Here is a 25,583-nt window from a genome sequence, read left to right as displayed (position 1 = left end):
GCTCTCACACAGGGGCAGCCTGGTCTGGGGGACATGTGAACAGGAAGCTCGTCCTGACCGAGGTGCCGGCCAGGCCTTCCCAGAGCCAGGACCAAACCCAGGACTCCACAGAGCCTGGCCCCCGCCTGCCCGAGGGTTCCACTCTTCCCAGGCAAGATGCCCCTTTCACCAAAGCGATAGGGACACCACGGAAGGCACCCGAGGCAGCGGCAAGTCCACCGGGGACCAAGGCCATCTGGACCGCGGTCTGCACACAGCTGGACCACAGGGAAGTCACGCGGGGTGTGGTCCACCTTCTGACACAGCCCCTCAAGGACTGGAGCGGGTCCCCGGCAGCCCCGTGTCTTGAGGTGGCACCACTGGCCGCACTGCTCTTCCCCGAGGGTCACCTTCCTCCCTGAGTCTGGACTTGGTGTGAGGATTTTACATGTCGCCGAGCAAGGGGCCACCTGGTGCTGGTGTCTCCCTTCGGCCCCTCTGCCCACTTCCTCTGCATCCCCATCCTTCGGCCCCAGACAAGCCCTGACTCCCTTGGACCCTTGGGGAGCACCGGAAAAGGAATGTTCTCAGCCCGAGAGCAGGATGTGTGTGCCCAGTGGCCACAGCCCAGTGGGAGCGGATGCGCCCGTCCCTGGGACAGGCCTGGGGGGCGGGGCAGGGAGCACAGAGCAGGACAGTCATCTAGTGCCCCTGTCCTGATGCCCCAGCCACAGGCTTCAGGTGCCTCTAAGGGGGATGAGGTTCCAGAAGAACCTTCCCAGTCCCACGGGAGGATGGGGGTCACCTCAGTTCTCCGTCCCAGAAGCCCCAAGATCGGAAGCGCCCTGGAGCCTCCAGGTCGGGCAACCAAGTCCTGGCAGTAGAGAAAGCTGGAGCCTGGCCCCAGCCTCATGACCCGTCGAGTGCAGGATGCTGGTCTCCTCCTTCTGGCTCTTGGAGGATGTGGCAGGGGTGGACCTTGGCAGCCAGCCCCTCCCCACTCTTAGAGCTGCTTCCCAGCCCGTGATGCCATGCCCACCACGTGCAGCTGCAGGGCACCCCTCCCCTACCTGGCTGATCACCTGGCACCTCGCCCGCCCCGGCTCAGGGCCTGGACCTCGGCAGCCCAAAGGCCACAGGGTGGACCCTGGTGCTCCCGGCCAGGCACGGCTCCCTGAGGGCAGAGGACATGCCAACACAGAGTGGGGCCCCCGCCAACACCCACCGACCCACGAGGTGCACGTGGGACCTCTTGCCTATGATCCCAAGGTTAAGACGTTCTCAACAGTCATTTTGTTTAACTCGTCCCCAGCCTGGCACGGTGCGGTCTCACTCAGTGGGAGTTTCAGTGCAGAGCTGTTTTATTAAATCCCCTCGGCGTGGCTGACAACCAGGCTTCCCTGTTTCACCAGCTGCAGCCACATGGCTGCACGGCCCGCGTGGAGAGCTGGGTCCGTGGCTAACGCTCCCTGCCCCAGACTGGCCGCTCCTGGTCCACACTCAGCCTGCTAAGCCCCTCTGCCCTCCAGGGGAGCTCCCTCCTTCCCAGAAGCCGAGTCTTTTTATCAAGGAGAAATCGACACACTGTGATGTGCCCGGATCTTAAGTGTGCGGCACAAAGGGTCCTGGCCCATTCGAATCCCAGGCAGCCACAACCTCATTCGAGGTCCAGAACCTTACCCCTGCCCAGGCGCTTTTCGAAGCAGCGTGTGGCATCCACGAGGTCACGTAGCTCCTCGTGGTAGCCCCAGGCATAGAGGCGCAGGGGTCCCGCAGGTCCAGCCACATCCTACCTAACCCGCCACGTGCCCCAAGCTTCGACCCACCACCCCGCCGGTTTCGGGGAGACAATAAGAACGTGTCTTACTGGTTCGATGATGGCAGGTTCTCCCTTTTGACCTTTCTCGCCCCGTGGTCCGATCTGGGGTTTGTAAGATGCAGAGAGAGGAGAGGGAGAACAGGAAGAAGGTACAGATTACACCAAGTCCATACGGCTGATGAAGCAGGGGGTCCCCCCGCAAGGGCCCGGGGAGGCACCCTCCCTAGCCACTCACCCCTTCGTAGATGGTGTCCTGGTTGGCGGGCATGCCCGGCCCGATCTCCGACGGGGAGACGGTGGGGTCGTAGTAAGGGTCGTAGTAGTTCTCGTCCAGGTTCTTGATGGTTTCTTCTGTGAACTCTCCCTCCAAGTCATCTATCCCCTCCTCCGGAGGCGGATCCGGCTGAGAGGGAAGGCGGCAGGGGTCACCCAGAGGAAGCCAGGTAACGGACACGCACAGGCCCCCACCCCCGGGACTCCAAGCACCATGGCATCCGAGGTCACAGAACACGGGTAGCCTGGGGTTATACTTGTTGGGAGTCATCGTCTCCCTCTCACGACGGGGAAACTCACCCCAAAGCCCCCAAGACCCCGTGGCAAATCAGGGCTGCAGAAGGACGGGCACACGGCACCAGGCTGCACCGTGTACTTGGGGAACCTGGGGCCACCAGGGGCTCCAGCCCAGGCCCAGGGTCTCGGGGTAACAAGCCCCTAATCCCATGCCCGCTACCAGAGGGGTCTGGACCCATCAGAACCCCGTGTGTCTGCTCTGTGGCCGTCAAGAATTCAGCATCACACGACGGTTGTTTTTAAGCATTCTCTATGGACCATGGGCTGAGCTCAACTCCTCTCCAATCCGAAGACGTGGCAACAACCCCAAGAGGCGGGCAACACTGGTGCCAGGTTGTAAATGAGATCACTGATTTTGAGACAGGGGATATCACTTTCCAAGGTCACTGGCAGAGATTTCAAGTCCGGTCTGCGTGATGGGAAAGCCCATGGTCCTACCCGGCCTCACGTCTGGTCTGCTTGTCCAGACCCCCAGCTCATGTACCTGTCTGGCCTGCCCCCACCTGGGCCACAGACAGGAACACTGTCTGTAAACACACATGTCCTCTTCCATCTCCACCGAACCCCAAGAGACCTGGAGGGTGGGGCTCATTCCACCCATTTTGCCGATGAAAAACTGACAACACTGAGATCCACCCAGCAAGTCGGTGACTGCAAACTCAGCGGGCATCCTCGGCGATCATTTAAAAAGGCCTGGCTGCAAAGGGCTGCAGGGCCAGGTGTGGTGGGCAGTGGGGGAGGGCAGCTGCCCCAGGACAGCAAGGTGAGGAGTAGAGAAGGAAGAGCCCAGGGTCCGGCCCCCTCCCCTGGACCAAGCCCACTCGCCAGGAAGGCAATTACGTTAGAGGCACTGGCGGTGAGGACCGTGCTAGTGGGAACTTCGGCCCGGGCGCCCTGGTCGGGGGACCGGTCGGGGTTCTCGTCGGGGTCCTCGATGCCTTCGCCGTAGCTGAGGTCCTCGTAAGGGGGTGGGGTGTAGTAGTCCTCGCTGGGCACGTAGTCGTAGTCACTGATGCCGGGGTCCTCCTCCTTCCCGGCCCCCTCGCTGGTGTCGGGCACCGGAGGGGCTTCCGTGGGGGGCTGGGTCAGCTCCTGGGAGCCGGACAGAGACACGCAGGGTTAGGGGGGCGGCCGGCGCAGCGAGGACCGGGTCGGGGGTTTCCTCTGCGGTGTGAGAGGGAGGCTGACCCATCAACCAACCGGCCCCTGTGGATCGGGGCACCGGGGCCCCCTCGGTCCGGGGGCGACAGCCCAGCCCGGGGAAGTGCTGTGCACGACGAAGCCCCGCAATCATGCGCTTGGACATGGTGAACTATATCTCAAATTTTTTTTTAAAAAGTAAGAGAACAGGGAATTCCCTGGCGGTCCAGTGGTCAGGACTCCGCGTTCTCACTGCCGAGGGCCTGGGTTCAGTCCCTGGTTGGGGAACTAAGATCCCGCAAGCCACATGGTGACCAAAACAAAAAAAGTAAGAGAACATTCCAGACTCTTAGAGCCATACGGGCCAGTGTCCCGGCCACCCGTTGGGGAGGGGACTGGATTCCATCACGTCCATGTTCCCTGGTGTCCCCCGCACCACGGAAAGCCCTCTGTCCCACACTCCCCGTGAGGACAAAGCACATACGGTCCCTGGTCCCCCATTTCCCTGCCAAGCTCCCGCCCACCGGCCCTGCTCTCCACGCATCTCCAAATGGCCCCCATGCTCGCCACGGCCCCCCCGTCCCCCCCGCCAACCACGGCCTCCAGGGACCAGCAGCCACCCGGCCAGACCTCGGCCACCTCCGTAGTCTCTCGAGCAGCTTCCACTGGTGTCTTGGTGGGGGTGGGCTCCTTGCCCATGTCGTCCGTGTCCTCGTAGTAGGGGTACTCGTAGTAATAGGTGTCTCCTTCACCCTCTCCTTCCGGGTACTGAGAGCAAATAGGGCTATGTGAGGAGGGCGTGGGCCCCCCACCCCGAGATGCCAGCCTGCCATCTCCCTCCCTCGTGGGTTCAACTGGGAAGATCGGACCTCAAAAAGTCGTGCCCAGCTCCAGGCACCAACCCCGTGGGCCCTGAAAGGAGTCCTCCCCCTCCATCCCCTGGGGGAGCAGAGCCAGCCCCGTGAGGAGTCCAGGGAAGGAAACGGGGACCCCCGGTGGCCTTCAAAGAGAGATGAGCCCTAAAAGGTCCAAATGTTCTGACCCTTTGGCACCCGAGGGCCAGGACAACCAGCCAAACCAAGGGCCCTCCCGACCTTCACCGAAGGCCCAGGCCTCATGGGAGGGACTTCACAGCGACAGAGATGGTCTCACCCTCAGACCCATTTCTGTATCAGGCATGGGGAGGGGGAGGTGTGGCCAGGAGGCCTCGGCTGCAGGAACCCAGCTGGGAGCACCGCCCACCCTGTTCTTGGGGTGTGAAAGACGTGCCTAGCCCCGGACCCCACAGCTTCATGGGCGCCCCCTCCCCTTGTCTTCTGACTGCTCGTGAAAGAAGGGAAGCTCAGAGAAAAAGAGCAAGATTGAATTTTACTTAAAAGAAACAGGAGTCCAATCTGCGCAGGGGATGGGAGAGGATTTTCATTTGGAAATGGTACAAAGAATTGCAAATCAAATTAACCGAGGTGCTGCTGGGGCATGGGGGGGTGGGTGGATGGGAAAGGCTGACCCACAGACACATGGGTCACGGTCAGAGGACAGAGGCATTGGACATGCTCCTGAAACTCTTGGGCCGAGGCTGCCCCTCAGAGTCGCTGCCACCCTAGGGGTCAGAGGACCATCATTCTGCTCCGACAGCCCTGAGCCCCTCCTATCTGGCAAGCTCCAGACAGCCCGCCGGGGGCACCTGCGGCGTTTCCGCTCACAGCGCCCCACCCAGGTGTTGATCCAGAGGGCGCATGGCTCTCTTCACCCAGAAACTTGTGTGAAAGATTCTTTACCGACATCCTTTTTGACTCAATTGCTTTGGGAGCACAGAACCCTTCGTAAAGTGAGTCAGGAGTCCACCTTGCCCCGGGGATCAATTATAGTCTCACCCAGTGGGTTTACTTAAAACGGGAGTCCCACAGCTTCTGTGTCCCTCCACGCCCACCACCCCCAGACGGTCTGCCCACGGCTCCCACCAGGACTCACATATTCATCTGGATTGGGGTCCTGAGACTGGGGCTTGTCGGGGACCACAGTGTCACAGTCAGGGCTGTAGTGCTCGCAGTAATCGTAAGCCGCCCGGTGGTCCGAGACGAAGAGCAGCTGCTGGATGTCTCCCTGGAAAAGGACGAAGGCCCTGAACAGGCAGCACAGAGGGCACCCACGTGGGGACCCAGGAGAACTGCCTGACGCCTGAGAGCTTGTCCTCAGGGCCAGACCTCCTCTGGGGGAGCTGCCACCTCCAAGAGCCATTCAAGTGACCCGGCCACCCACGCACCCATCTACTGACCCATCCATCCATCCTTCCATCCATCCGTCCACCCAGCCATCCACCCACCCATCCACCCAGCCATCCACCCAGCCATCCACCCATCACCCACCCATCCATCCATCCATCCGTCCACCCAGCCATCCAGCCAGGCAGCCAGCCAGCCTCCACCCATCACCCAGCCATCCACCCACCCATCCACCCAGCCATCCACCCAGCCACCCAGCCATCCACCCAGCCATCCACCCAGCCATCCATCCATCCACCCAGCCATCCACCCAGCCAACCACCCATCCATCCATTCACCCACCCATCCATCCACCCACCCATCCATCCACCCATCCATCCATCCACCCACCCATCCATCCATCCACCCACCCATCCATCCACCCACCCATCCATCCATCCATCCGTCCACCCAGCCATCCAGCCAGGCAGCCAGCCAGCCTCCACCCATCACCCAGCCATCCACCCACCCATCCACCCAGCCATCCACCCAGCCATCCACCCAGCCACCCAGCCATCCACCCAGCCATCCACACAGCCATCCATCCATCCACCCAGCCATCCACCCAGCCAACCACCCATCCATCCATTCACCCACCCATCCATCCACCCACCCATCCATCCACCCATCCATCCATCCACCCACCCATCCATCCATTCACCCACCCATCCATCCACCCACCCATCCATCCATTCACCCATCTATCCACCCACCCATCCATCCACCCATCCATCCATTCACCCACCCATCCATGCATGAATCATCCATCCACCCATCTATCCATCCACTCATCCATCCTTCTCTCCATCCACCCATCCACTCATTCAATAGCCATTATGGAGCACCTACTAAGTGCAAGCTACTGCATCACACATGGCGGATGCACCCATGGCCCAGAACCACTGCCTAGTGGCGCCCACACCCTTCCTAACACCTTGGGCTTGCCCTGTACCCCACGGATAAGACCCCATCATACCCAGACTGTGTATTCATCAGATTTTCACCGATTCCTCCACCAGTCCCACTGCCCCTTTCTGGCCAGAAGCCTGAGGCTGCCCCTGCTCCTGAGCCTCTGCTCTGCCACGATCCAGCAAAAGGCACGCACCACTCCTGAAGGGCAGGGCCACAGGTGGCGCAAGAACACGGTGCCCATCTGCACACGTCAGAACCACAGGCCCAGGCAAGGAAGCCGCACCCTCCCTGCCAGTCATTTGGGGAAGGTGCGTGAGGCCCTTCTCTGTGCCAGACCCCAGGAAGAGAGAGAGACGGGCCCCCAGGCAGCGGCCAGATATGGCCTCTCATCGCCGGACCATGGCAGGGCTGGGGTGATGTGTCACCCAAAGTCACTAAGCGTGGGTCCACGGATGGCCTCTGGGATCTGTGAAGCAAGGTGCCGGCCGTGGGCACAGCTCTGGGGACAGGACTCTCACCCTCCTTGGCTTCCCAAACGCTCTATGGGTAACCTGACCTAGAGATGGGGTGACAGTCCTGGAGTCCAGCAAAGGCCCATTCCTACCCGATCCCTGAGGCACAGTTCCAAATACGTGGCCTCCCAACCCGGGTTTGAAACCGCCCCGTGACGAGCGAGGACTCGGAACTACCCCCGGCAGCCCGTCTCCACGCAAGGGGCTCGGAGGAATGGAGCGTGGCCCTCCCACCCCGACGTCCAGCTCTGTCTCCGGCACACAGATGGACCCTCACCGTCAGTGTCTCCGACCACAGCCTGGCCGCAGTCCCCCGGGGCTCGGTCTGCAGCCCCTCTGCCTTCCTGCCACTGGGAGGAGTGGGCGTGCAGGGTGGGCAGCCTGCGCTGCCACAGCCCTGGACCCGTAACAGCACGTGGGGCTGTCGTGGGGGCGGAGCAGGAGAGGGCGCCACCCGCCCACACCTCAGCACTCCCCACCCCGCGCCCACCCCCTCTCTCAGCCACCCCCTCTCCCTCCCTTTGGACGTCAGAGGCTCCTGGCCCACGTTTTAAACTCTCCAGCAGACAGGAACCATACGACAGGCACAGTGAATCAAAACCACACATTTTTATTAAACAACATGACTTCTAGTTCAAATTTCATCCAATTCAAATAAAGTATTTCTCCCTGTGACTGGCAGCTTGACATCTGAATATATGTTCTCCAAATGCAGTTACTGGAAAAAAGAATAGGCTCGGGGCATTTGGGGGCAGCTGTGACCCCGGGCAGGGCGGGTCCCCCTCGAAGGAACAGCCAGCACACTAGTCACAGTGGTCTGGCGAAGGGCCTGCCTCCCCGGAAAGCCCAGGTCCCCGGGTGGCGGACGCGGCCGGTGCATCTCTGTGTCCCTGTATGTGTGTCCGGCCCAGCGCCAGGCCCAGCGCCAGGTGTCTGGCCCAGCGCCAGGCCTCGCAGGCCCCGCACAGGGCGATGAGCAAGGCCAAGGGCGCGGGCATCCGCTCCCACGAACAGGCCCAGCCGGAGCGGAGGTGCTTCCCACCACTCAGCCCAGGCTCTGGAATGTGCCTGCTGACCCGGCCCTCGGCCAGGCCTGGTTCCCCGCCTGCCCACCCATGCCCCAGATTGCAGCAGTGACCACGTGATCAGTCGAGGGCCCTGCCGGCAGAAAGCCCCCTTCATTTCCAGCACCCACCCTCCCCTGCAAATGCCCGTACATGTTGAAAATCATTTTTCCCGCCAAATCCTCAAGTGGGTTTTCACACCAAAAAACACGCCTGTTTGTTCTGTGGGCGTGTCCCTCAGAAGCAAGGGGTCTACTGTCCCCCACCCACTATAGAGAAGGGGAAACTGAGGCATGGGTGCAAAGCCCCCCAGAAGCTCTGCACCCGGATCCTCATTCAGAGCTCCCTCCAGCCCACCCCCTACTTCTTCCTGCACACAGGGAGGGGGCAAACATCCCCGGGCACCCCATCAGGGGCAGGAGCTTTGGGGCAGGACCCTGGGGTGACAGATGTGGCACTGGCTCTGCCTCTAGGCTCCCAGACGGAGCAGGTGGCTCCCCTGCCCCCGAACCACCCAGCGGTGCCACCTCCCGAGGGCAGGGCAGGGTGAGGAGGAGGGCTTCAGGATGCTGCCCCCAGCCCCCAGCAGCAGACCCCACTGAGGACCGGGAGGAGGAGCTGGGGTTCAGGGAACAGCTGCCAAACCCACCTTGCACAAGCCAAGGAAACACCTCCCTGGCCTCACGGGAAACACCAGGTCTGCACAAAGCTAGGGAGGACCTCGACCCCCTTCGGGGGTTCTGACCGCTCTCACCTGGGGCGGTGGGTCAACGGTTCTGACCAGAGGCAGGATGGTTCCTGGACCCCAAAGCACCGATGGGGTGCTGGGGGCACAGGCAGCCCTTGGGGTGCCACGGGGACGCTGGGCGGCCCTGGATGAGGTGTCCCGGGGGCACCACACTCAAGCACGCCCTGAAAGCCATGACCTTAACACCCCATAAATACCCTGAGGCATACAGGGCAGAGGGAAGTCCTGTCTCCCCCTGCCCCACACCCAGCGGGGGCTCCCGAGGAACCCGGGCCCCTCAGACACTCTGCCCTAAAGGGCTCGGGGGCAGGGCCTGCGATTTGGGATCCTTAAGGCTCTGGTCATTGTGAGGGGCAGCCAGGCCCGAGAGCGGCCCCTTAAGTCTTCCGACAAGCTCTGATCTTACACTTGTGTCAAAGGCAGCCACCACCCCGCACCCCGAGAGTACCCCTCCTTCCGTCCCCAGTGAGGCCTCAGGAACTCCTCTGCCCCTTCTGGAGCATCCGATCAGAGCCAACCAATTTCTCTCTGCAGCAAGGGGGCATGTGGGCGACTGTCCTGGTGGCCGGCGACCCCAGACAGGACGCAGCCCCTGGGCTCCCCATTTAGCCAAAGGAAACCTGGGGCTCCCTTGCCCTCCTCCACCCTTGGGTGGTCCAGGAGGAGGGCTCTGGCAGAAGTTTGGAAAATCAAAATAGACCCTGCCATCGAGAGAGGCTGGAAGCCAGAACTGCAATTATTCGACTTTGCGCTTTAGGTTGGGGACACTGAACACCTCGCATGCCCCTCCCAGAGACCTCGTCTCCCCCTGTGCTTTGTCTTGTTGAGACCAGAGGCAACTCAGAATCTTTCTCAACACAGGGCTTCCGGCAGCACCACCCAGCGGCTTGGAGACGTCGTGCCCCCTGGCTGCCCGCCCCCCGGCTGCCCTAAGCGGGTGCATGTTGCCCTTCAAACATGCAACGAATGATCACAGCTTTATGACTGTGTTTTGAGAGCATTTTCACGATGCCTCGTGGGATGGGAAACCAAGCTCCAAACTCCAGACCCAGAGGCCCATCACGGAGCCCCTGCCCTGGTGGAGCCTTCACAGCGGCTGCTGGTGGGAGATGCCGGAGCCCAGCTGCAGCCCCTCGGAGCCCAGGGAGCATCAGCCGGCTGGCCCCCACTCGCCGTGCCGGCCCTCGCTGACCTCCTGGGACGTCCTGCCTCCTGCCTCCCTGCCCCTCGCAGGTCCCTCGGGACGTGGGGACCTGGAGCTTGGCCTGGCCAGGGCTTCTCAAAAGGGGTTCCATGGAGGGGCCTGAGGTCCTAGCAGGTTTTACACATCAGGCTGCCCCAGAGGAATGTTAGTTAAGAAATGGTTTACAGGTTTCCTTAGAAAGTCAAAATCCCCGATGTAGTAAAACTGTCTCATTTTACAGATGGAATCTGAGGTCAGCGGGGGTGAGTCCCGCCAGCCTCAAGAGCAGATCAGCCCCAAGGGCTCCGAGTCCGGGGAACTGTGACACCGTGACGGGGGTCCAAAATGTGCCTGGCCACTGCTGGGCGTCCCCCATGCATCTCTCCTCAGCCCCACTGCAACCGCCACTTTACAGATGGGGAAACGGAGGTCGTGGGGTGGAAGAACTTTCCAGAACCAGGAAGGTCCCGCCATGTATCTCCTCACCCCGCAGCATCCGTGCTGTCTTACACTTGACCAGGGCCTTGGCCCCCTCATCCATGATGCAGCGAGCGCTCACCGAGGGTCCCCACCGTGCTATCTCTGCTCCCTGAAATCCCCACCGTGATACGAGTGAGGCCGCGACCCCCCTGCACGGTCGCCTGCCCAGGCTCACTTCTCCCCCGCTTCGCCCCTCCCTGCCCGGAGCCTTGCCCTCTGAGCCCCGCAGAGCCTGGAGCAGTGGGTGCGCACCCTGCATGGGGAGCTGCTGACCGATTACCACCCGCCCTGCTCCTCCCACACCTACAAGCCCCCGACAGCAGCATTTCTCGCTGCGACCCGCAGGGGCACGTGCCCCGCTCCAGCCCCTGACGGTGGGCTCCTGGCTGCCACTGACGACAGGACCCACGAGTCACATACGGCCCAGCCCAGAGCGGGCAGCAGACCTACGGAGGGCGCTGGGGGGACACTCGGCAGCTGGGGCTCCGTCTCCTCCTTCAGCAGCAGCCCAGGGCCCGGGGCTGCACGCGCCCACCCTGCCCCACCTACCACCCGACAGGATGGCTTTCCGGGTGCCCACTGCCCATCGCAAGCCTCTGCCTTTCCCCTTTCCAGCCCACCGCCCCCCCGGCCCCTCCACGAGGGAGCTGGACCTCGTTTCCTCCCTCTCATCCCCAGGTCACAGATGCACCCACTGAGGCTCAGGGGGTGGTCACTCTCGCAAGGGCACAGAATGGGGGTTCCCTGGAGCCGAGTGTTATGTCCTGCATACACGTCAACCTGAGCTTCCAGCTCCCATAAACGACACCATCACCTCGTCCAGGCAGCCCTCTGTGGGGCAGGTCCCCGCCCCACCTGCCTCGTGGATGCTCCTGACACCAGACTCCACATCTCCAACGCAGGCCACGCCCTGTAATCGCTCAGGTTAGCTCTAAAAGCCGAGCCCCAGACTCGGCGCCCCACGCAGCCTGCCCTGCGGTGGCCCACGTCACCTGCCCAGAGAAGCAGGTGCGCTGCTTTCACTGCATCCCTCGCTCCGATGATGCCCAAGGCTTTCTCGTTTTACGCGCCTTATTTCTGCCCCTACCAGGTCAGTAAAGCTCTACAGACCCCCTAGAAGCTTCTGCACCAGCCCGGCGGTCACCACGGCCATTCCACTCCCCACACAGCCCCGACGCCCGGGGTGGCCAGTGGCTGTCCAGCTTCCTGCCGAGGACAGGCCGGGCAGCCCGCGAGGCCCCAGCCATCGAGACACACAGGACACAGGTGTCCTTGGCTGAGCCGGGCGTTTTGCTGAAGGAATCAGTTCTGCCTTTTCCCATAACGAGATTTCATCCAAGCTGCGCTCCTGCTATGAGCTAAGGAAATTGCAAAGTTTTCGTTGGAGAGCTTTGCAACCCTGAGGGCTGTGGACTCGGAAAACATCTTTGCCCAGATGAGGGAGGCCCTCGCCCCGTGCTTCCCAGCCTGGAGTGCCTGTGCCGCTGTTCCCTCCAATCACGCAGCCGGCTTTTCATTTCCTCTCTCCAGTGCTATTTAATCCTGCATCCCTCCTTCCAACAAAAAGCCATGGGTCCCCTGGGGAAGCCAGCCCTGCAGGGACTGCCCCGCACCACGGGCCCCTCCCTGTCCAACCCGAACCGGCCCCGAGGGGCTCCCACTGCGCACTTGGCTTTTCCTGTGGATTTTGCAGCTGATTTTAGCCAGAGCACGTCACACTCGTAAATGGAGACACACGGTCTTTTGAGAGGATGGACGGACGGATACGTCTTGTCCCAGGCTGGGGGAGGAGCGTGCAGTCTACAGAGCAAAAACAAGAAGGAAGCATCAACCTTCGGCTGCCAGGGGTCTGGTCACAAATCTGCCCCCGGTGAGGACGGCCCCGTCTGGGTCCACTTCCCGGCAAGTGACACAGAGCAGGCGCACGTGCGCACAGAGCGCCGGGGACGCGCAGGCGCACGTGCGCACAGGGCGCCGGGGACGCGCAGGCGCACGTGCGCACAGGGCGCCGGGGACGCGCAGGCGCACGTGCGCACAGGGCGCCGGGGACGCGCAGGCGCACGTGCGCACAGGGCGCCGGGGACGCCCAGGCGCACGTGCGCACAGGGCGCCGGGGACGCGCAGGCGCACGTGCGCACAGGGCGCCGGGGACGCGCAGGCACACGTGGTCACTGCCCATCCTGCAAAGCTTTCCTCCCCGGGGGAGCCTGGTGGGTCTGACACTGGGACCAGCCTGGGGGACACAGGGCAGGGGGCTTCTATGAGCCACCTTCCTGATGTCCCAGGAGACTTCGCACATGAAAGACCTCCCGAGTCCCCCTTCCTGTTCAAGCTCTCACGGCCCAAACAGGTCACACTTTACATCTTATTGTGACATTTTTCATCGAAAGTCACACAATGGAAAGGGAAGGGCCCAAGCCAGGGGGGTCTAAGTCACTTTTTCTATGATTTTCGCAGCACCCACAGCGTGAGAAAGAGTTCAACACCATTCAGGTGAGTGAATGCTAAAGAAAGATTTCCATGCAGTTGGAAGCCACTTCCTGCTGCCCCCCAGGTCCCGCCTCCATGGTCCATGTCTGTGGCCTTCCCCCCACTATGTGGCCACCACTGGTCCCAGCCTAATTCTCACCTGCGCCACCCACCCCTGGTGTCTCCTCACACCTGCGCTGGTGCAGGCGGTGTGTGCCACACCTGAGTCTCCACGAAGGGGCCAGGGGCAGGGATGGTGGGGGGATGGTCAAGTCCCAGCCTCATCAGACCTGAAACTAGCCACAGTGACTAAAGGGTCACCTTAGTGAACTCAGAGAGTGGACACCTCGTCCCCAGACCAAGGGACAGGGCAGCAGAGCCAGTGGCAGGGACCAGGCTGGCTCACGGGCCCACCGGACTCTATAAAGGGCATGGGTCTCACATCCTTTCCCCATTGGCTACACGGCCCTAGATATTTCACTCCAGACATTTAGGTGAGCAGCCCAGCCTAGGCAGCACGTGAGTGAAGCTGTCCCGTCCTTCCCCCACCCCAGACTTTCAGAGCAGCAAGCCTGTGGGCACTGGACTGACCACGCGGCATGGGGACACATGTGTCATGATAAGCTCCACAGAGGAAGGAGCACGACCCTGGGCACCACCGCAGGAAGGGGTGAGGCAGTGACCACAGGTGGCCTGGGTGCAGGATTCCACCCCTTGCTGGCTGTGGGACCTTAAGCACATCACTGAATCTCCCCAGGCCTCCGAGTGTGCATTTGCAAAGGAGATAACAAGATCTACCTCACTGAGGACTAAGCGTGATGGTACATGCAGGATGCTCGGTGGGCCTGGCACCCGGTGAGGCCTAGACAAAGTGGCAACTGCCATCCCTGCCATCACCACCACCATTTCTACCATCACCACCACCATCACCATCATCACCATCAATATCATCACCATCACCATCACCATCATCACCACCATCACCATCACCATCATCACCACCACCATCACCATCATCACCATCAACATCATCATAATCACCACCATCACCATCACCATCATCACCACCATCACCACCATCATCACCAACACCATCTTCATCATCATTACCATCCTATCACAACCACCACCACCACCATCACCATCACCACCACCACCACCATCACCACCATCATCATCACCATCACCACCATCATCATTACCATCCTATCACCACCATCACCATCATCACCATCAATATCACCACCCTCATCACAAATATCATCACCCTCACCATCATCATCACCATCATCATCACCATCACCACCATCACCACCACCATCACCATCACAACCATCACCACCATCATCACCACCACCACCACCATCACCCTCATCACAAATATCATCACCCTCACCATCACCATCACCACCATTATCGCCACCACCATCACCATCACCATCACCACCACAAACATCACCACCACCACCACCATCATCACCATCATCATCACCACCGTCACCACTATTACCACCATCACTCCCATCCCCATCATTAACATCACTACCATCACCACCATCATTGTCATCATCATGACCACCACCATCACCACCATCACCACCATCACCATCATCACCACCACCATCATTACCATCACCACCATCATCGCCACCACCATCACCATCACAACCATCACCACCATGACCACCATCATCACCATCATCACCATCACTCCCATCCCCATTATTAACATCACTACCATCACCACCACTATCATTGCCATCATCATGACCACCACCGTCACCACCATCATCACCATCACTATTATCACCATCATCACCACCACCACCACCATCATCACCACCACCATCACTATTACCACCATCACCACCATCATTACCACCACCATCACCATCACCATCGTCACCGTCATCATCATCACCACTATTACCACCATCACTCCCATCCCCCCTATTACATCACTACCATCACCACCACTATCACTGCCATCATCATGACCAAACCATCACCATGACCACCATCATCACCACCATCACCACCACCACCATCATCACCATCATTACCACCACCATCACCACTATTACCACCATTACTCCCATCCCCATCATTAACATCACTACCATCACCACCACCATCACCACCATCATCACCATCATTACTATTACCATCACCATCACCACGAGGACCACCACTGACCACCATGACCACCATCACCATCACCAACATTATCATCACCACCATCACCACCACCATAACCACCATTACCATTCCCACTCCCATCCCCATCGTTAACATCACTACCTTCACCACCACTACCATTGCCATCATCATCACCAACAACATCACCATCATCGTTACCATCACCACCAACACCACCACCTCCACCACGACCACCATGACCGCCATCACCACCATCACCATCAGCCCTGGATCCCTGACAAAGGCTCACTACCCTCTCCCTCTGAAGGCAGTCAGCTCTGATTATTCATTCTTTCACCCTTTCAACCAGCATTTTTAGCACCTCTATGATAAGCTTATTGACACAAAGACAAATAAATCAGTGTCCTTGACCGCAAATCTCAAGCTCTCATGGATTCCTCAGGAGATGCCCAGGTGACCTCCTCTGCCTGGCGAGGTCAAGGAAGGCATCCTGAAGGCAGTGGCCTCAGAGCTGGGCCCTGGTGGAGGAGGTGGATGCTGAAGGTTCATATGTGTGAACGCCCTGTTCCGTGGTCCTCACTTTGCCACTGCCTCACCCCATACCCCTGGACGAGACGCTCCACCTCAGGCACCGGCTCCGTCTCCATCCTGCCGCCCCACTCTAGGCGCTGACCTCAGGTCTTAGTTCAGCCTCCGCCACGCACGTCCAGCCCCTCGATCATCCCACCCTCTGTTCCGAACGCATCACTGTGACGCCGCATCACACCCATGGTCGCTAACGGGGTTGCCACGCACAGACCCCTGCACCTCCCCCACGGGAGTGTCCTACACCCGCATCTCCCCATCCCGCACCTGCCAGCTGCTCGTTTTGAACCCAAGTGCAGAAATACACATTCACCTTCACTGAATTTCACGTCCTTGGTTCTAGAACACGGTCCCAACCTGAAAGACCTTTCTGTGGCATCTTATTCTGTCAACCAATGAGAGTAACTTGGCATCGTTTGTGACAGACCCCACGCAGGTCTTTCTGCAGGTCCACAGCCATGAGAAGGACTCACTGCATGCAGAACACACAATTCCCCGTGGCGGGGGCCAGGCAGGGGAGTGGTGGGGAGGGGTTGATTTTAGAGGCCCAGGCTGCCCCACACGCTCCAGGCCAGCACCCCCGTTCTGAACAGACTCTGTGCCATAATCCAGCCTCACTTCAAGCACTGAGGCCATGCGGCATGACGCCAGCCAAGGTCCCAGGCTCTGCCCCAGACCCGGCAACCTCGACTGCAAACACACACTGCTGGACGTGGGAAAGATGGGGTGACACAGTGTGGCTGACTCATGGGGACAATCTACACAACCCAATCCCTGAGAAGTGGCCTCAAACACAGCCTCCCGGGAGCATTAACTGCAAGCAGTGGGGCTGGGCTCTGGAGAAGGTGGTGTGTGCTCAGGGAAATTAACTTGTAGAATTATTTATATTAATCGATTTGTAGAATTCCACGCCTCCACGAGGGTCAAGAGTCACTGCAGTGCCCTCAAGTCCCGGCTGCCGCCTGGTCACTCCCTGGACCTTTTGGAAAGACCTGCTTGTGGACAGACTCTGGACCGGCCGCAGCTGGATAGACATCGCCTGGAGGGGCCTGGAAAATGCAGCTCAGACTAGAGAAAACGGCGATTCTGGGTTGAAAGTGAGCAGGGCCAGGCCTGGGGGGGAGGGGGCTCACTTTGAGTGGAGACACTCATAGCCCTTGGAGCTCAGGAAGGACTGAGAACCAGTGGCCCCGAGAGGGGAGTGAGCAAACAGGGGCTCCATCAGGCTGGAGGGTGAGACCCCCAAAGGGACAGGGACAGAAGTCTGACACTGGGGACCCAGCAGCCCCCATCTGATCCAGGGAATGCCCCAGACCTGGGCCCGAAATCCAGCCCTGCACTTCCCTGCTGTGTGACCTTGAGCAGGTGGCTTTACCTCTCTGGGCTCCAGGTTCCCCACATGTGCTACAGAGCCAACACTATGCACATCCCCTGGGCTCTGTGAAGACTCATTAGGTGAAGGAGACCAAACAGCGCAGCCCACACACACACCTGACCTTCCCGGTGCTGAGAGCTGCCAGGAAAATCCACGGTGGCACAGTCAGAAATGAGCTGAAATGGATTTTCCGTGTCTGCAGAGATCAAGACCATCAAAGACCTCTGACGAATGCTCTGGACAACTGTTATCGGGTCCCCCTGCCACCGGCCCCTCCAACCTCAGAGCACCCTCGAGAAGGGGGCACCCAGCAACCTCGTGTGCTGACCCCCATCTCAGGGGCTCTTTTCCCGGAGGCGGCGGAAGGGGTCACAAGGGTTCCCAGCCTGGAGGCACGGCGCTGGGGGCCAGCCCCTCCCTGCCTTCCCCTCTGCCCCTCAGGGGGGGTCTCACTGCACCCCCAGAGCCGCCCAGCTATAGCCCACGCCCAGGGTTTGCAGGTGAGGATCGAATCCCCGCTGCTCTCCCTGCCAGCTGAGCCTGCAGACCTTCACGCCCTCATCCCGTCGCGGAATCCGCCCGCCTATAGCACGGGGTGGTAACAACAGCAACGAGAATCCATATTATCATGAGAACCATCACAAGAAGAAACCTCCCTCCCCGAGAATTCGTGTGATGCCTGTGTCCGCCCCCCCGCCAGGGGCCCTCCACCAGCATCACTGACAGAAGCGGGACGCCCAGTGCTGGCGGGCTGAGGGCTTTGTCAGGCACTGTGGCCGTCCATCGTCACCGCAAGCCCAGCAGTCCCACCTTCAGGGTGAGTAAGCCGAGTCCCGGGACTGCCCAAGGCCCTGCGGACGGTAAGTGAGGCCAGGGCTGCCCTCAGCGGCTGCCTGTGGTAAAGAAGGAGGCCATGCACCGGCAGGACCCCCTCACCCTCCAGCCGTCTACACCGGCAGCTCCCTGGCTCAAGGGGGTGGGCTCCCCTCGGCCACTACCCTCACCTCCCCATCCCACCCACTGACACTGCCGGCGGGACCGCGGGACTCAGCATCCACAAGCTTCGGCAGCAACGGCCTGACCCTCCGGGAAAGCCATAGACCCCTGACCCTCCTCCGACACGACCCAGTCCGTCCCCAGTGCCCTCCTCTTGAGCCGCTGTGGCCTGCGGGTCACCGGGCACCATCCTCCCTGGGGACCCACAGATCAGAGAGTCCATTGTAAGCTGCGTGACGCCACAAGGCCGGCCTCCAGCACTGCGTCAGCCTGTCGGGTTGGGACATGGGCCTGTAGCTCACAGTTTCCATGGAACAAACCCGCAGCCCTCTCGGGCCAGGCAGCAGGAGGAGCCAGGTCCCGAAGCACACGGGCAAAGCAGGGCCTGCTTGATGCTCTGGGGTCTCTCTGGACCCCTCCTTGCCGGGCCCAGGTAGAGAGGTCCCCCACCCACTGTTGGGCTCAACACATATCATGAACACCCGGCACGACCCAGGAGAGCACCCGCACCCCCTGAAAATCACTGCCCACCCGAGGAGCGATTCCAGGCGAAAGCCCCTTGGCGGAGCCATTTAACATGAGACCATGCGATTCCCTCACTGTCATCCTGTTCCCACCAGCCTCTGCTAAGTGGTCACACCCTCCCCAGCCCACAGGCTGCCGGCCACCTGCCCCAGGCGGAGTCCTGGCCCCGGCTTGCCCACAGCCCAGTCTCTCCTGCACCCAAACTGGAGACAAAAACGCACTTCAAACTCCCTGCCCACTGCCTTCACTGGTCAGTCAGCCGCCCATTCAAGCCGGGAGCCGCGCACAGGGCTGGCCCCCTAGCCCCTCCAGCCGGCAAGAGCTTACCCCCCAGCCTCCTTGGGCAGACATAACTCAGCAGCCTGAGAAAAACCTCGATTTGAAAACAAGCAAATATGCACGCCCAGAGACGCGCTTTTAATTACCCGCACGTGCCCTGCAGGCATTAATGGGGAGCAGCCCCTCCCCACGCTGGCCTGGGCAGTGGGCTGGATAGGGACCCCCCCCCCACCCCAGGGCCAAGTCCTCATCCCTGGAACCTGGGAATGTGGCCTTACTGGAAACAGGGTTTTCACAGGTGTAGTTAAGTGACGGGTCTCAAGAAGAGAATCAGCCTGGATTAAGATAGACCCCGAATCCAATGACTTGTGTCCTTACAAGAGGCAGACAGAACAGGGACGCAGGGAGGAGAGGAGAGGCCAGGTGACAACAGAGCAGGGACAGGAGTGAGGCGGCCACAGCCAGGGACACCTGGGCTTGTGCTTCCCCAGGAGCACCTCCCCGCCCTGTCAGGCCACCCGAGGCAGCACCCTTCCAGATTATGCCACCTGCTGCTGGGCCTGGCCACGCCCACTGCCCTCCAAGCTGGAAGAGGCAGGAAGGACCCTCCCCTGGAGCCCCTGGTGGGAGCTCTGCCCCACCCATTTCAGACTGCAGATTTCCAGCTTCCAGAACCAGGAAATAATAAACTCCTGTCTTTTTAAGAGACCAAATTGGAGACATTTGTTTCTGGGGTCCCAGGAAACACACAGAGACTGTAACATCCCTGTTCTTGCCAGCAATCAGGGAAGGTCCCTGTGAAGTGGGCAGAGCTGAAGCAGAGGGGCCTCTGACCTTGACTCACTCACGCCCCTCTGCTTCCCTAGGGTCTGCCTCTCTGGGCACGGGCTGCTGCCTCACGTGGCCTGACGCAGCAGGGCACGGCTCCCGGGCGATGCACAGATGGACGCGAAGGAGAGGGCAGGGATCAGGGTGGGCATGGTCCTCAGCCAGGCCCTGCCCAGGACGTGCGGTTTGCGGTAGGAAAGGCTGGGTCTGAGCTGCCCCCTCGGGGACTTGGACTCAAGACAGCCCTGGGAGCTTCCGCACCACCGACTAAAGTCCGAGTACATGGCCTCGACTGCGATAGTTGCCGTGCAGACACCGGGCCCTCCACGGCGGCTCTGCGTGCCAGGGCAGAGCATTCGTTAGGGTCTTTGATGGTTCGCTCTGAGTCTTGATCTCTGAGAACATGGGGGGCTGTGTGCGCAGCAGGCCGACCTCAGCATCAATCTTGAACGCACTGGCCCGATTTCCAGATGGAGCCGCGCTTCCCACCCGGTCCGGCCCCAGAGCCCAGGTCCTCCTATTCCCAGCACCGGTCTACCCAGCAACGCCAACTGGAAAGACATCCATTGACCCAGGGAGGGGCACCTGGCCTGTGAACACTGTCAACTAGTGGGGATGGAGGCGCAGAGACACCCCCAGACAAGCCCACAGAGCTGCTCGCTGCCCGCAGATGCCCTCTGGCCGTATCCCCATCGTACCCACCTGTGTCTGAATGGACACGAAAGTGAACCCAGAGTGGCCCCACTGGCCCCGCAAATGCACCACCTTCCAAGGAAGGGAAAAGCGCACTCTAGAAGTTGTCTGCAGCCCCTCTCTAGAGAGACGTTGGCGTCAAATTGACAAAGCCGTGGGAAGGCAGACAGAAAGGGAGTAAAGTGCAAATGAGGGTCACGCTCAGACACAGCAGCACCAGGCTCAACGCCACCGGCAGGACGCGTGCTTTCTCCAGCACCGTCCCCGGGTGTGACAGGACACAGGAGGCCTCATGCTACCCGGCCCTGCAGCTCACCCATCACCACACCCCTCGTCGCCCAGGTGCACGTCTGTCTGCTCTGTAGCCTCTAGATCAACCAGGTCCTGCACCCCAGGGGGCTCCGGACAAGTGATCAGTGACGGGATGTTCCCAGAGTCAAGGGTCACAGGTCACAGCCTTGGCCTCTGACACCAGCTCACTGCTGCCTCTCCTTCGAGACCCTGATGCCAGGCACCCCTCACATCGAGGAAGGTGAGTCGGCGCTCCTGAGAAGCATCCCGGGCCGGCTCCGTGGATCGCTGGGAAAGCGCCTCCCCGGCCGTGGCCCCGGTTCCCGCCCCGGGAAAGCTAAATTCCAAGAAAGACCATGTCAGTGGAAAAGACAGGCCCCTGAAAAAAGGGAATCAGGGATTAAGTAAACCACTGGGTCTTTCCAAATGGCCGAGGAGAGCAGACAGATGGCAGGACCGTTACTTGAACGCAATGCCATTCTTTCCCTGCCAGCGCCCGGGGACTCCGCGGAGAAAAGCTCCAGTCTGTAGTCTGTTTGGTCTCGCTGCCCCTTGAAACATGCAACAGCTTAAAAGCAGACTTGGCTCCTGGCTCAGAACTCACCGGCTCCCCGTCCCCCAGGGCAGGTCTCCTCCTCCACATCCCCCTCCATTCGAGGACCCAAGAGGAGGGTCCTTCCCCTGCAGGACCCAGAGCAGACGCCCTCCCCCGGCCAAGCACCAGGCTCTGGCTTGCCCCCCAGTCCCACCCTCCAGACCCCTCCATCTGGAACACCCGCCGGCTCCAGGACCGCAGGTGAGCCCAGGGCTGGTGCGGGACCCACCAGTTCAGTCCCATGTTTGAGAGCCTGGCCCGGGGAAGGGTGCTGTGCAGGTCACCAGTCACGCAGGGAAGGCTAGCTCTGGCAGCCACTGCCCCTGCTAGCAGCTCGTGCTGGCTCTTCCTGGAAGGTTCCAGGGCTTCAGACCCCACAGGCCAGGGGACTCCGGTGTCCCCAGGGCCTGTGCAGGACGATGGGAACTGAGCAGCCTGGAGCAAGGCCAGGCACCCACCAGCACCGTCGGGACCACCAGGGATGCGCCCTGTCTGGGGATGGTCCTGGTTTCCTTGGTCAGGTGGATAGAGAGATGCAGGGGCTGCCATGACTGTCACACCCGCCGCGACATCAGGACAGGCCATCGGCTCTCAGCAACAACAGACCAACCCCGCTGCGCTGCAGTTTTGCTGGGTGACCTTCGGTAGGTTACTCAACCTCTCTGGTGCAGGGAGGGCAGAGCGCACAGGCGGCGTGTTGTCACAGGGCCCTGTTGATGGCCCTGCCTGGCTTCCCACCCAGGTTTGCCACTGACGAAATATAGCCACTTCCCCCTCCTGCCAGACACACTCGCTCTCCTGGCAGTCTTGTCTGTTTCCGAAAACACAAAGCTTGTCCTAAGCCCGGGGTGAAAACAAGACTTTCTCCTGCACAGGGAGGCCCGCAGGTCCCCGCTTCATAAGGGTCCGAAGAATACCCTCCACTTCCCCCGACGGCGGGCCCTTGTGGGGTGGGACGAAGCCCCGGGACCCCCAGCTGCTCACTGGTCCCAGGGCACAGGTACACCCTAGGAGAAGGGACAGGACACAGGACACGCAGCTCCCCAGGAATATCACTGCGGACGCCCCCCGCAGGCAGGTCCTCAGGCAGCCCGGTAGGGCACACGCTCCACCTGGAAACAGGTGGGCAAGGACGGGGGCTTGGCCAGGTCAGCGAGGTGGGCGGCAAAGCAGTGACCAGGGAGCCAGCCCGAGCCCCTTCCAGAGCACACCACGGCACCCTGAGGGACAGTCCCCGCCTGGGGGCTCTGGCCGGGAGCACGCACCCTGGCCAGGGCAGCACGACCCACAGCCAGTCCCTTCCCTTTGGGTTTCTGGGCACAGGAGTGTGGGGGCCCCGTGAGCCCAGGCGGCTCCACCCCCTGCATGGCTCAGGGCCCTCATCTCTAAGGCGGAGGTCCAGCACCTAACTGGCACGGTGAGATAAGGGACAGCTCGTGACCCTGTGCCACCACAGAGGGAGTGGACGTTGGTCACAGCCGCTACCATGGTTGACAGGTCAATGCAGGTGGTTGCTGACGGTGGGCCACCCGCTCTGACTGCCAGGGGTCTGGTCGGTGTGGTTCGCTATGGTCCTCACAGGTGCAGGCATTTTACAGAGATTCCGTCGGGCCACCCCACGACCCCTAGCATTGGCCCCGTCGCACCCATTTTACAGATGAGGACGTTGGGCTCGGACAGGTTCAGTGTGGGCTCCAGGCCATCAGCCGGAGAGGACGAGCATGAAGGCCTGGGGGACCTTGCTATGCACCTCACTTCCTCCCTGGGTGGCTTTGGAAGGACGGGATGTCCAATGTCCCCGTATAGCGGGGCGACCCCATCAGAGCCAGGCTCAAACCGGGGCTGGGGAGGCCGAGGGGGCGGGGGCTGCTGCCACCTGCCCCAGCCACACACCCAGGCCAGCGGTGGCACCAAGGAGGCCCCGGGCACGGTACAGTCTGGCTAAAACCGGGCGCTGCACTACAGGAAGTGTTTGTCTTGGCCTTGACAGTCTCCATCCCCGGCTCTCTCTGTGGATAAAGGGGGCCTCTGTGGGCCCACACGCACCCCAGGAAAAACCCCAGTGGCCCCAACAGACTCTCTAGAGTTCAGTAAATCCCTGTTTGGAAACAGCACACATCACAAAACCCCGCGTGTGCCAGCGGCGACTTGGCCCTCCACCAAAGTACCCAGAATCCTTCCGGCTCCCCCAGAGCCTCCAAGAGCTTCGGGACAAATTGGCTTTTAATGAGGGGAAGTCATCCTTCCCGGGGAAGAACGTGGCTGCTGGGAAATCAGTTTCAATGGTGCTGGCCCCTCCTTTTAAAGAGACTTCTCCAGAAACCAAAGTGGTTAAAAATGGCAAGTGTCCTTATTTGGAATATACTGGAAAGTCAAGAGTTAAATCACTTTTATTTATAAAAATTCTGTTTCACTCGCCACGAGACAAAGTGGGGCTGGGGATATGAGGCCAACCCACCCAACTTTATCCTTGCTCTCTGAAGGAAAAAAAGCAAAAAATGATGCTCTGGGGCCCCCGAGGGCATCACCGCCTCTAGCTCACTGGTCTTCATTAGGAAAGACAGGTCACATTTTCCGATGTGGACACATCCAACAGCCAGGAAAGTCCAAGGCTACGGAATCACCTCCTTCAGAACATGAATAGCTTGTGGTCAACAAAAATCTCTGGTGCCTGGCAGACACTCTCCCTCAAATCGAAAGCCACGACCAGGAAGAAGGGCTCCCCAGAATGCTGAACATATTTTTGAGCTACGGATTCAATCAACAGCCTGCATGCTCTCAGCTGCAGGGCAAGACCTACCCAGCTTGTTGGGAGGCTAAACAGAGGAGGAAACCAGAGTTATCCGATTTGAGATCCATTTCTTTTTTTTTTTTTTGATTTGAATTTTATTTTATTTATTTATTTTTATGCAGCAGGTTCTTATTAGTTATCTATTTTATACATATTAGCGTATACATGTCAATCCCAATCTCCCAATTCATCCCACCACCACCCTCCACCCCACTTTCCCCCGTTGGTGTCCATACGTTTGTTCTCTACATCTGTGTCTCTATTTCTGCCTTGCAAACTGGTTCATCTGTACCGTTTTTCTAGATTCCACATATATGCGTTAATATACGATGTTTGTTCTTCTCTTGCATTTCTTTTTGATAATTATAAATTGTTTTCCTTCTCTAATCATAAACGTGGGTAACAGCTACGGAATGCTGGCCGTGGGCCACGCATATGCCTCGGTGGTCCTTAAACACACCTCACCCACATAAGCATTTCAGAGAGGCTAGGCAGTCACCTAGGATCTCACAGCATGTAAACAGTGCAGCTGGGACTTGAACCCAGCCCTGACTTTCCTAGTGCTTCCCTACAGCACCGGAGTCTTAACAGATTTGTGCTCATGGGAAAACTGGCTCAGAAAATCAAGGAAGCAGGATTTGGTTTAGGATCCTTATTTTTTTAAAAGACAGATAAAGCTTTTTCCTGAATCGTTACAATAAAAGACACACCATCAGCACACAAAAGGCACTAGAAATCAGGAAGATTTGGCAACAGCACAGAAAAGCTACCACACGGTACATGAATTCAAACCCCAGCCTCGGCACACGGACCCACCTCCGCATTCAGACCTCGAGCAAGGGTGGCGGCAGCGACCCAGGCTCCCGGGCGCTGAGCAGGTACCCAAGCCCAGCGCTTCTCAGATGAGCCCAGGTGAGCCCCCGGCACCCCTCGAGGCAATACTACCAGTACCCACGTTTTACAAATAAGTGCTAAATCTCACCAAAGCCACCTGCTTTACCCGGATCCTCCCGCCAGCAAGAGGTCTACACCGGCAAAAACTTAATCCCAGTCGGTGCGACCCCCAAGCCTTTGACAGTAGCTCCCCGGGAGGACCCCAAAGCCGCTCAGGCCTGGCTGAGGACAGCCCAGCCGTCTGCAGTTCATCCCGGGTCTCTGGGCAACTGTGGTCAGAGTCATGCTCGGAGGGTGTGTCGCCATAACTCGCAAAATTTGGCAGTGCCTGCAGAATCCAGGCACCCAGCCCACCCTGCTGTCCACAGGCCGTGGCCATCCCGGACACCTGCTGTGCTGAGCAGCTGCCAACTTCGGCAGGACCCACGGACCCA

The 25,583-nt window shown here is 60.0% G+C and overlaps 1 protein-coding gene across 3 annotated transcripts in view; it reads right to left on the bottom strand.

Annotated features, from left to right (window-relative positions):
* COL5A1 (collagen type V alpha 1 chain) overlaps nt 1–25,583 on the bottom strand; it is a 159,650-nt gene that overhangs the window by 85,526 nt on the left and 48,541 nt on the right. For 2 of the 3 annotated variants that reach the window (XM_061199679.1, XM_061199680.1), the window contains exons 5-9: nt 5,480–5,611; nt 4,139–4,276; nt 3,209–3,460; nt 2,034–2,201; nt 1,847–1,900 (exon numbers count right to left, since the gene is read on the bottom strand). In XM_061199679.1, the coding sequence (XP_061055662.1) occupies nt 1,847–1,900; nt 2,034–2,201; nt 3,209–3,460; nt 4,139–4,276; nt 5,480–5,611 (744 nt within the window). The remainder of the gene's footprint in view (nt 1–1,846; nt 1,901–2,033; nt 2,202–3,208; nt 3,461–4,138; nt 4,277–5,479; nt 5,612–25,583) is intronic. The other variant, XM_061199681.1, reaches the window with a different exon arrangement.

The sequence above is a fragment of the Eubalaena glacialis genome, chromosome 9, assembly GCF_028564815.1.
Source record: "Eubalaena glacialis isolate mEubGla1 chromosome 9, mEubGla1.1.hap2.+ XY, whole genome shotgun sequence".
NCBI lineage: Eukaryota > Metazoa > Chordata > Mammalia > Artiodactyla > Balaenidae > Eubalaena > Eubalaena glacialis.
Note: the sequence above shows the minus strand (reverse complement) of the source record. Positions and strands in the feature narration are given on the sequence as shown.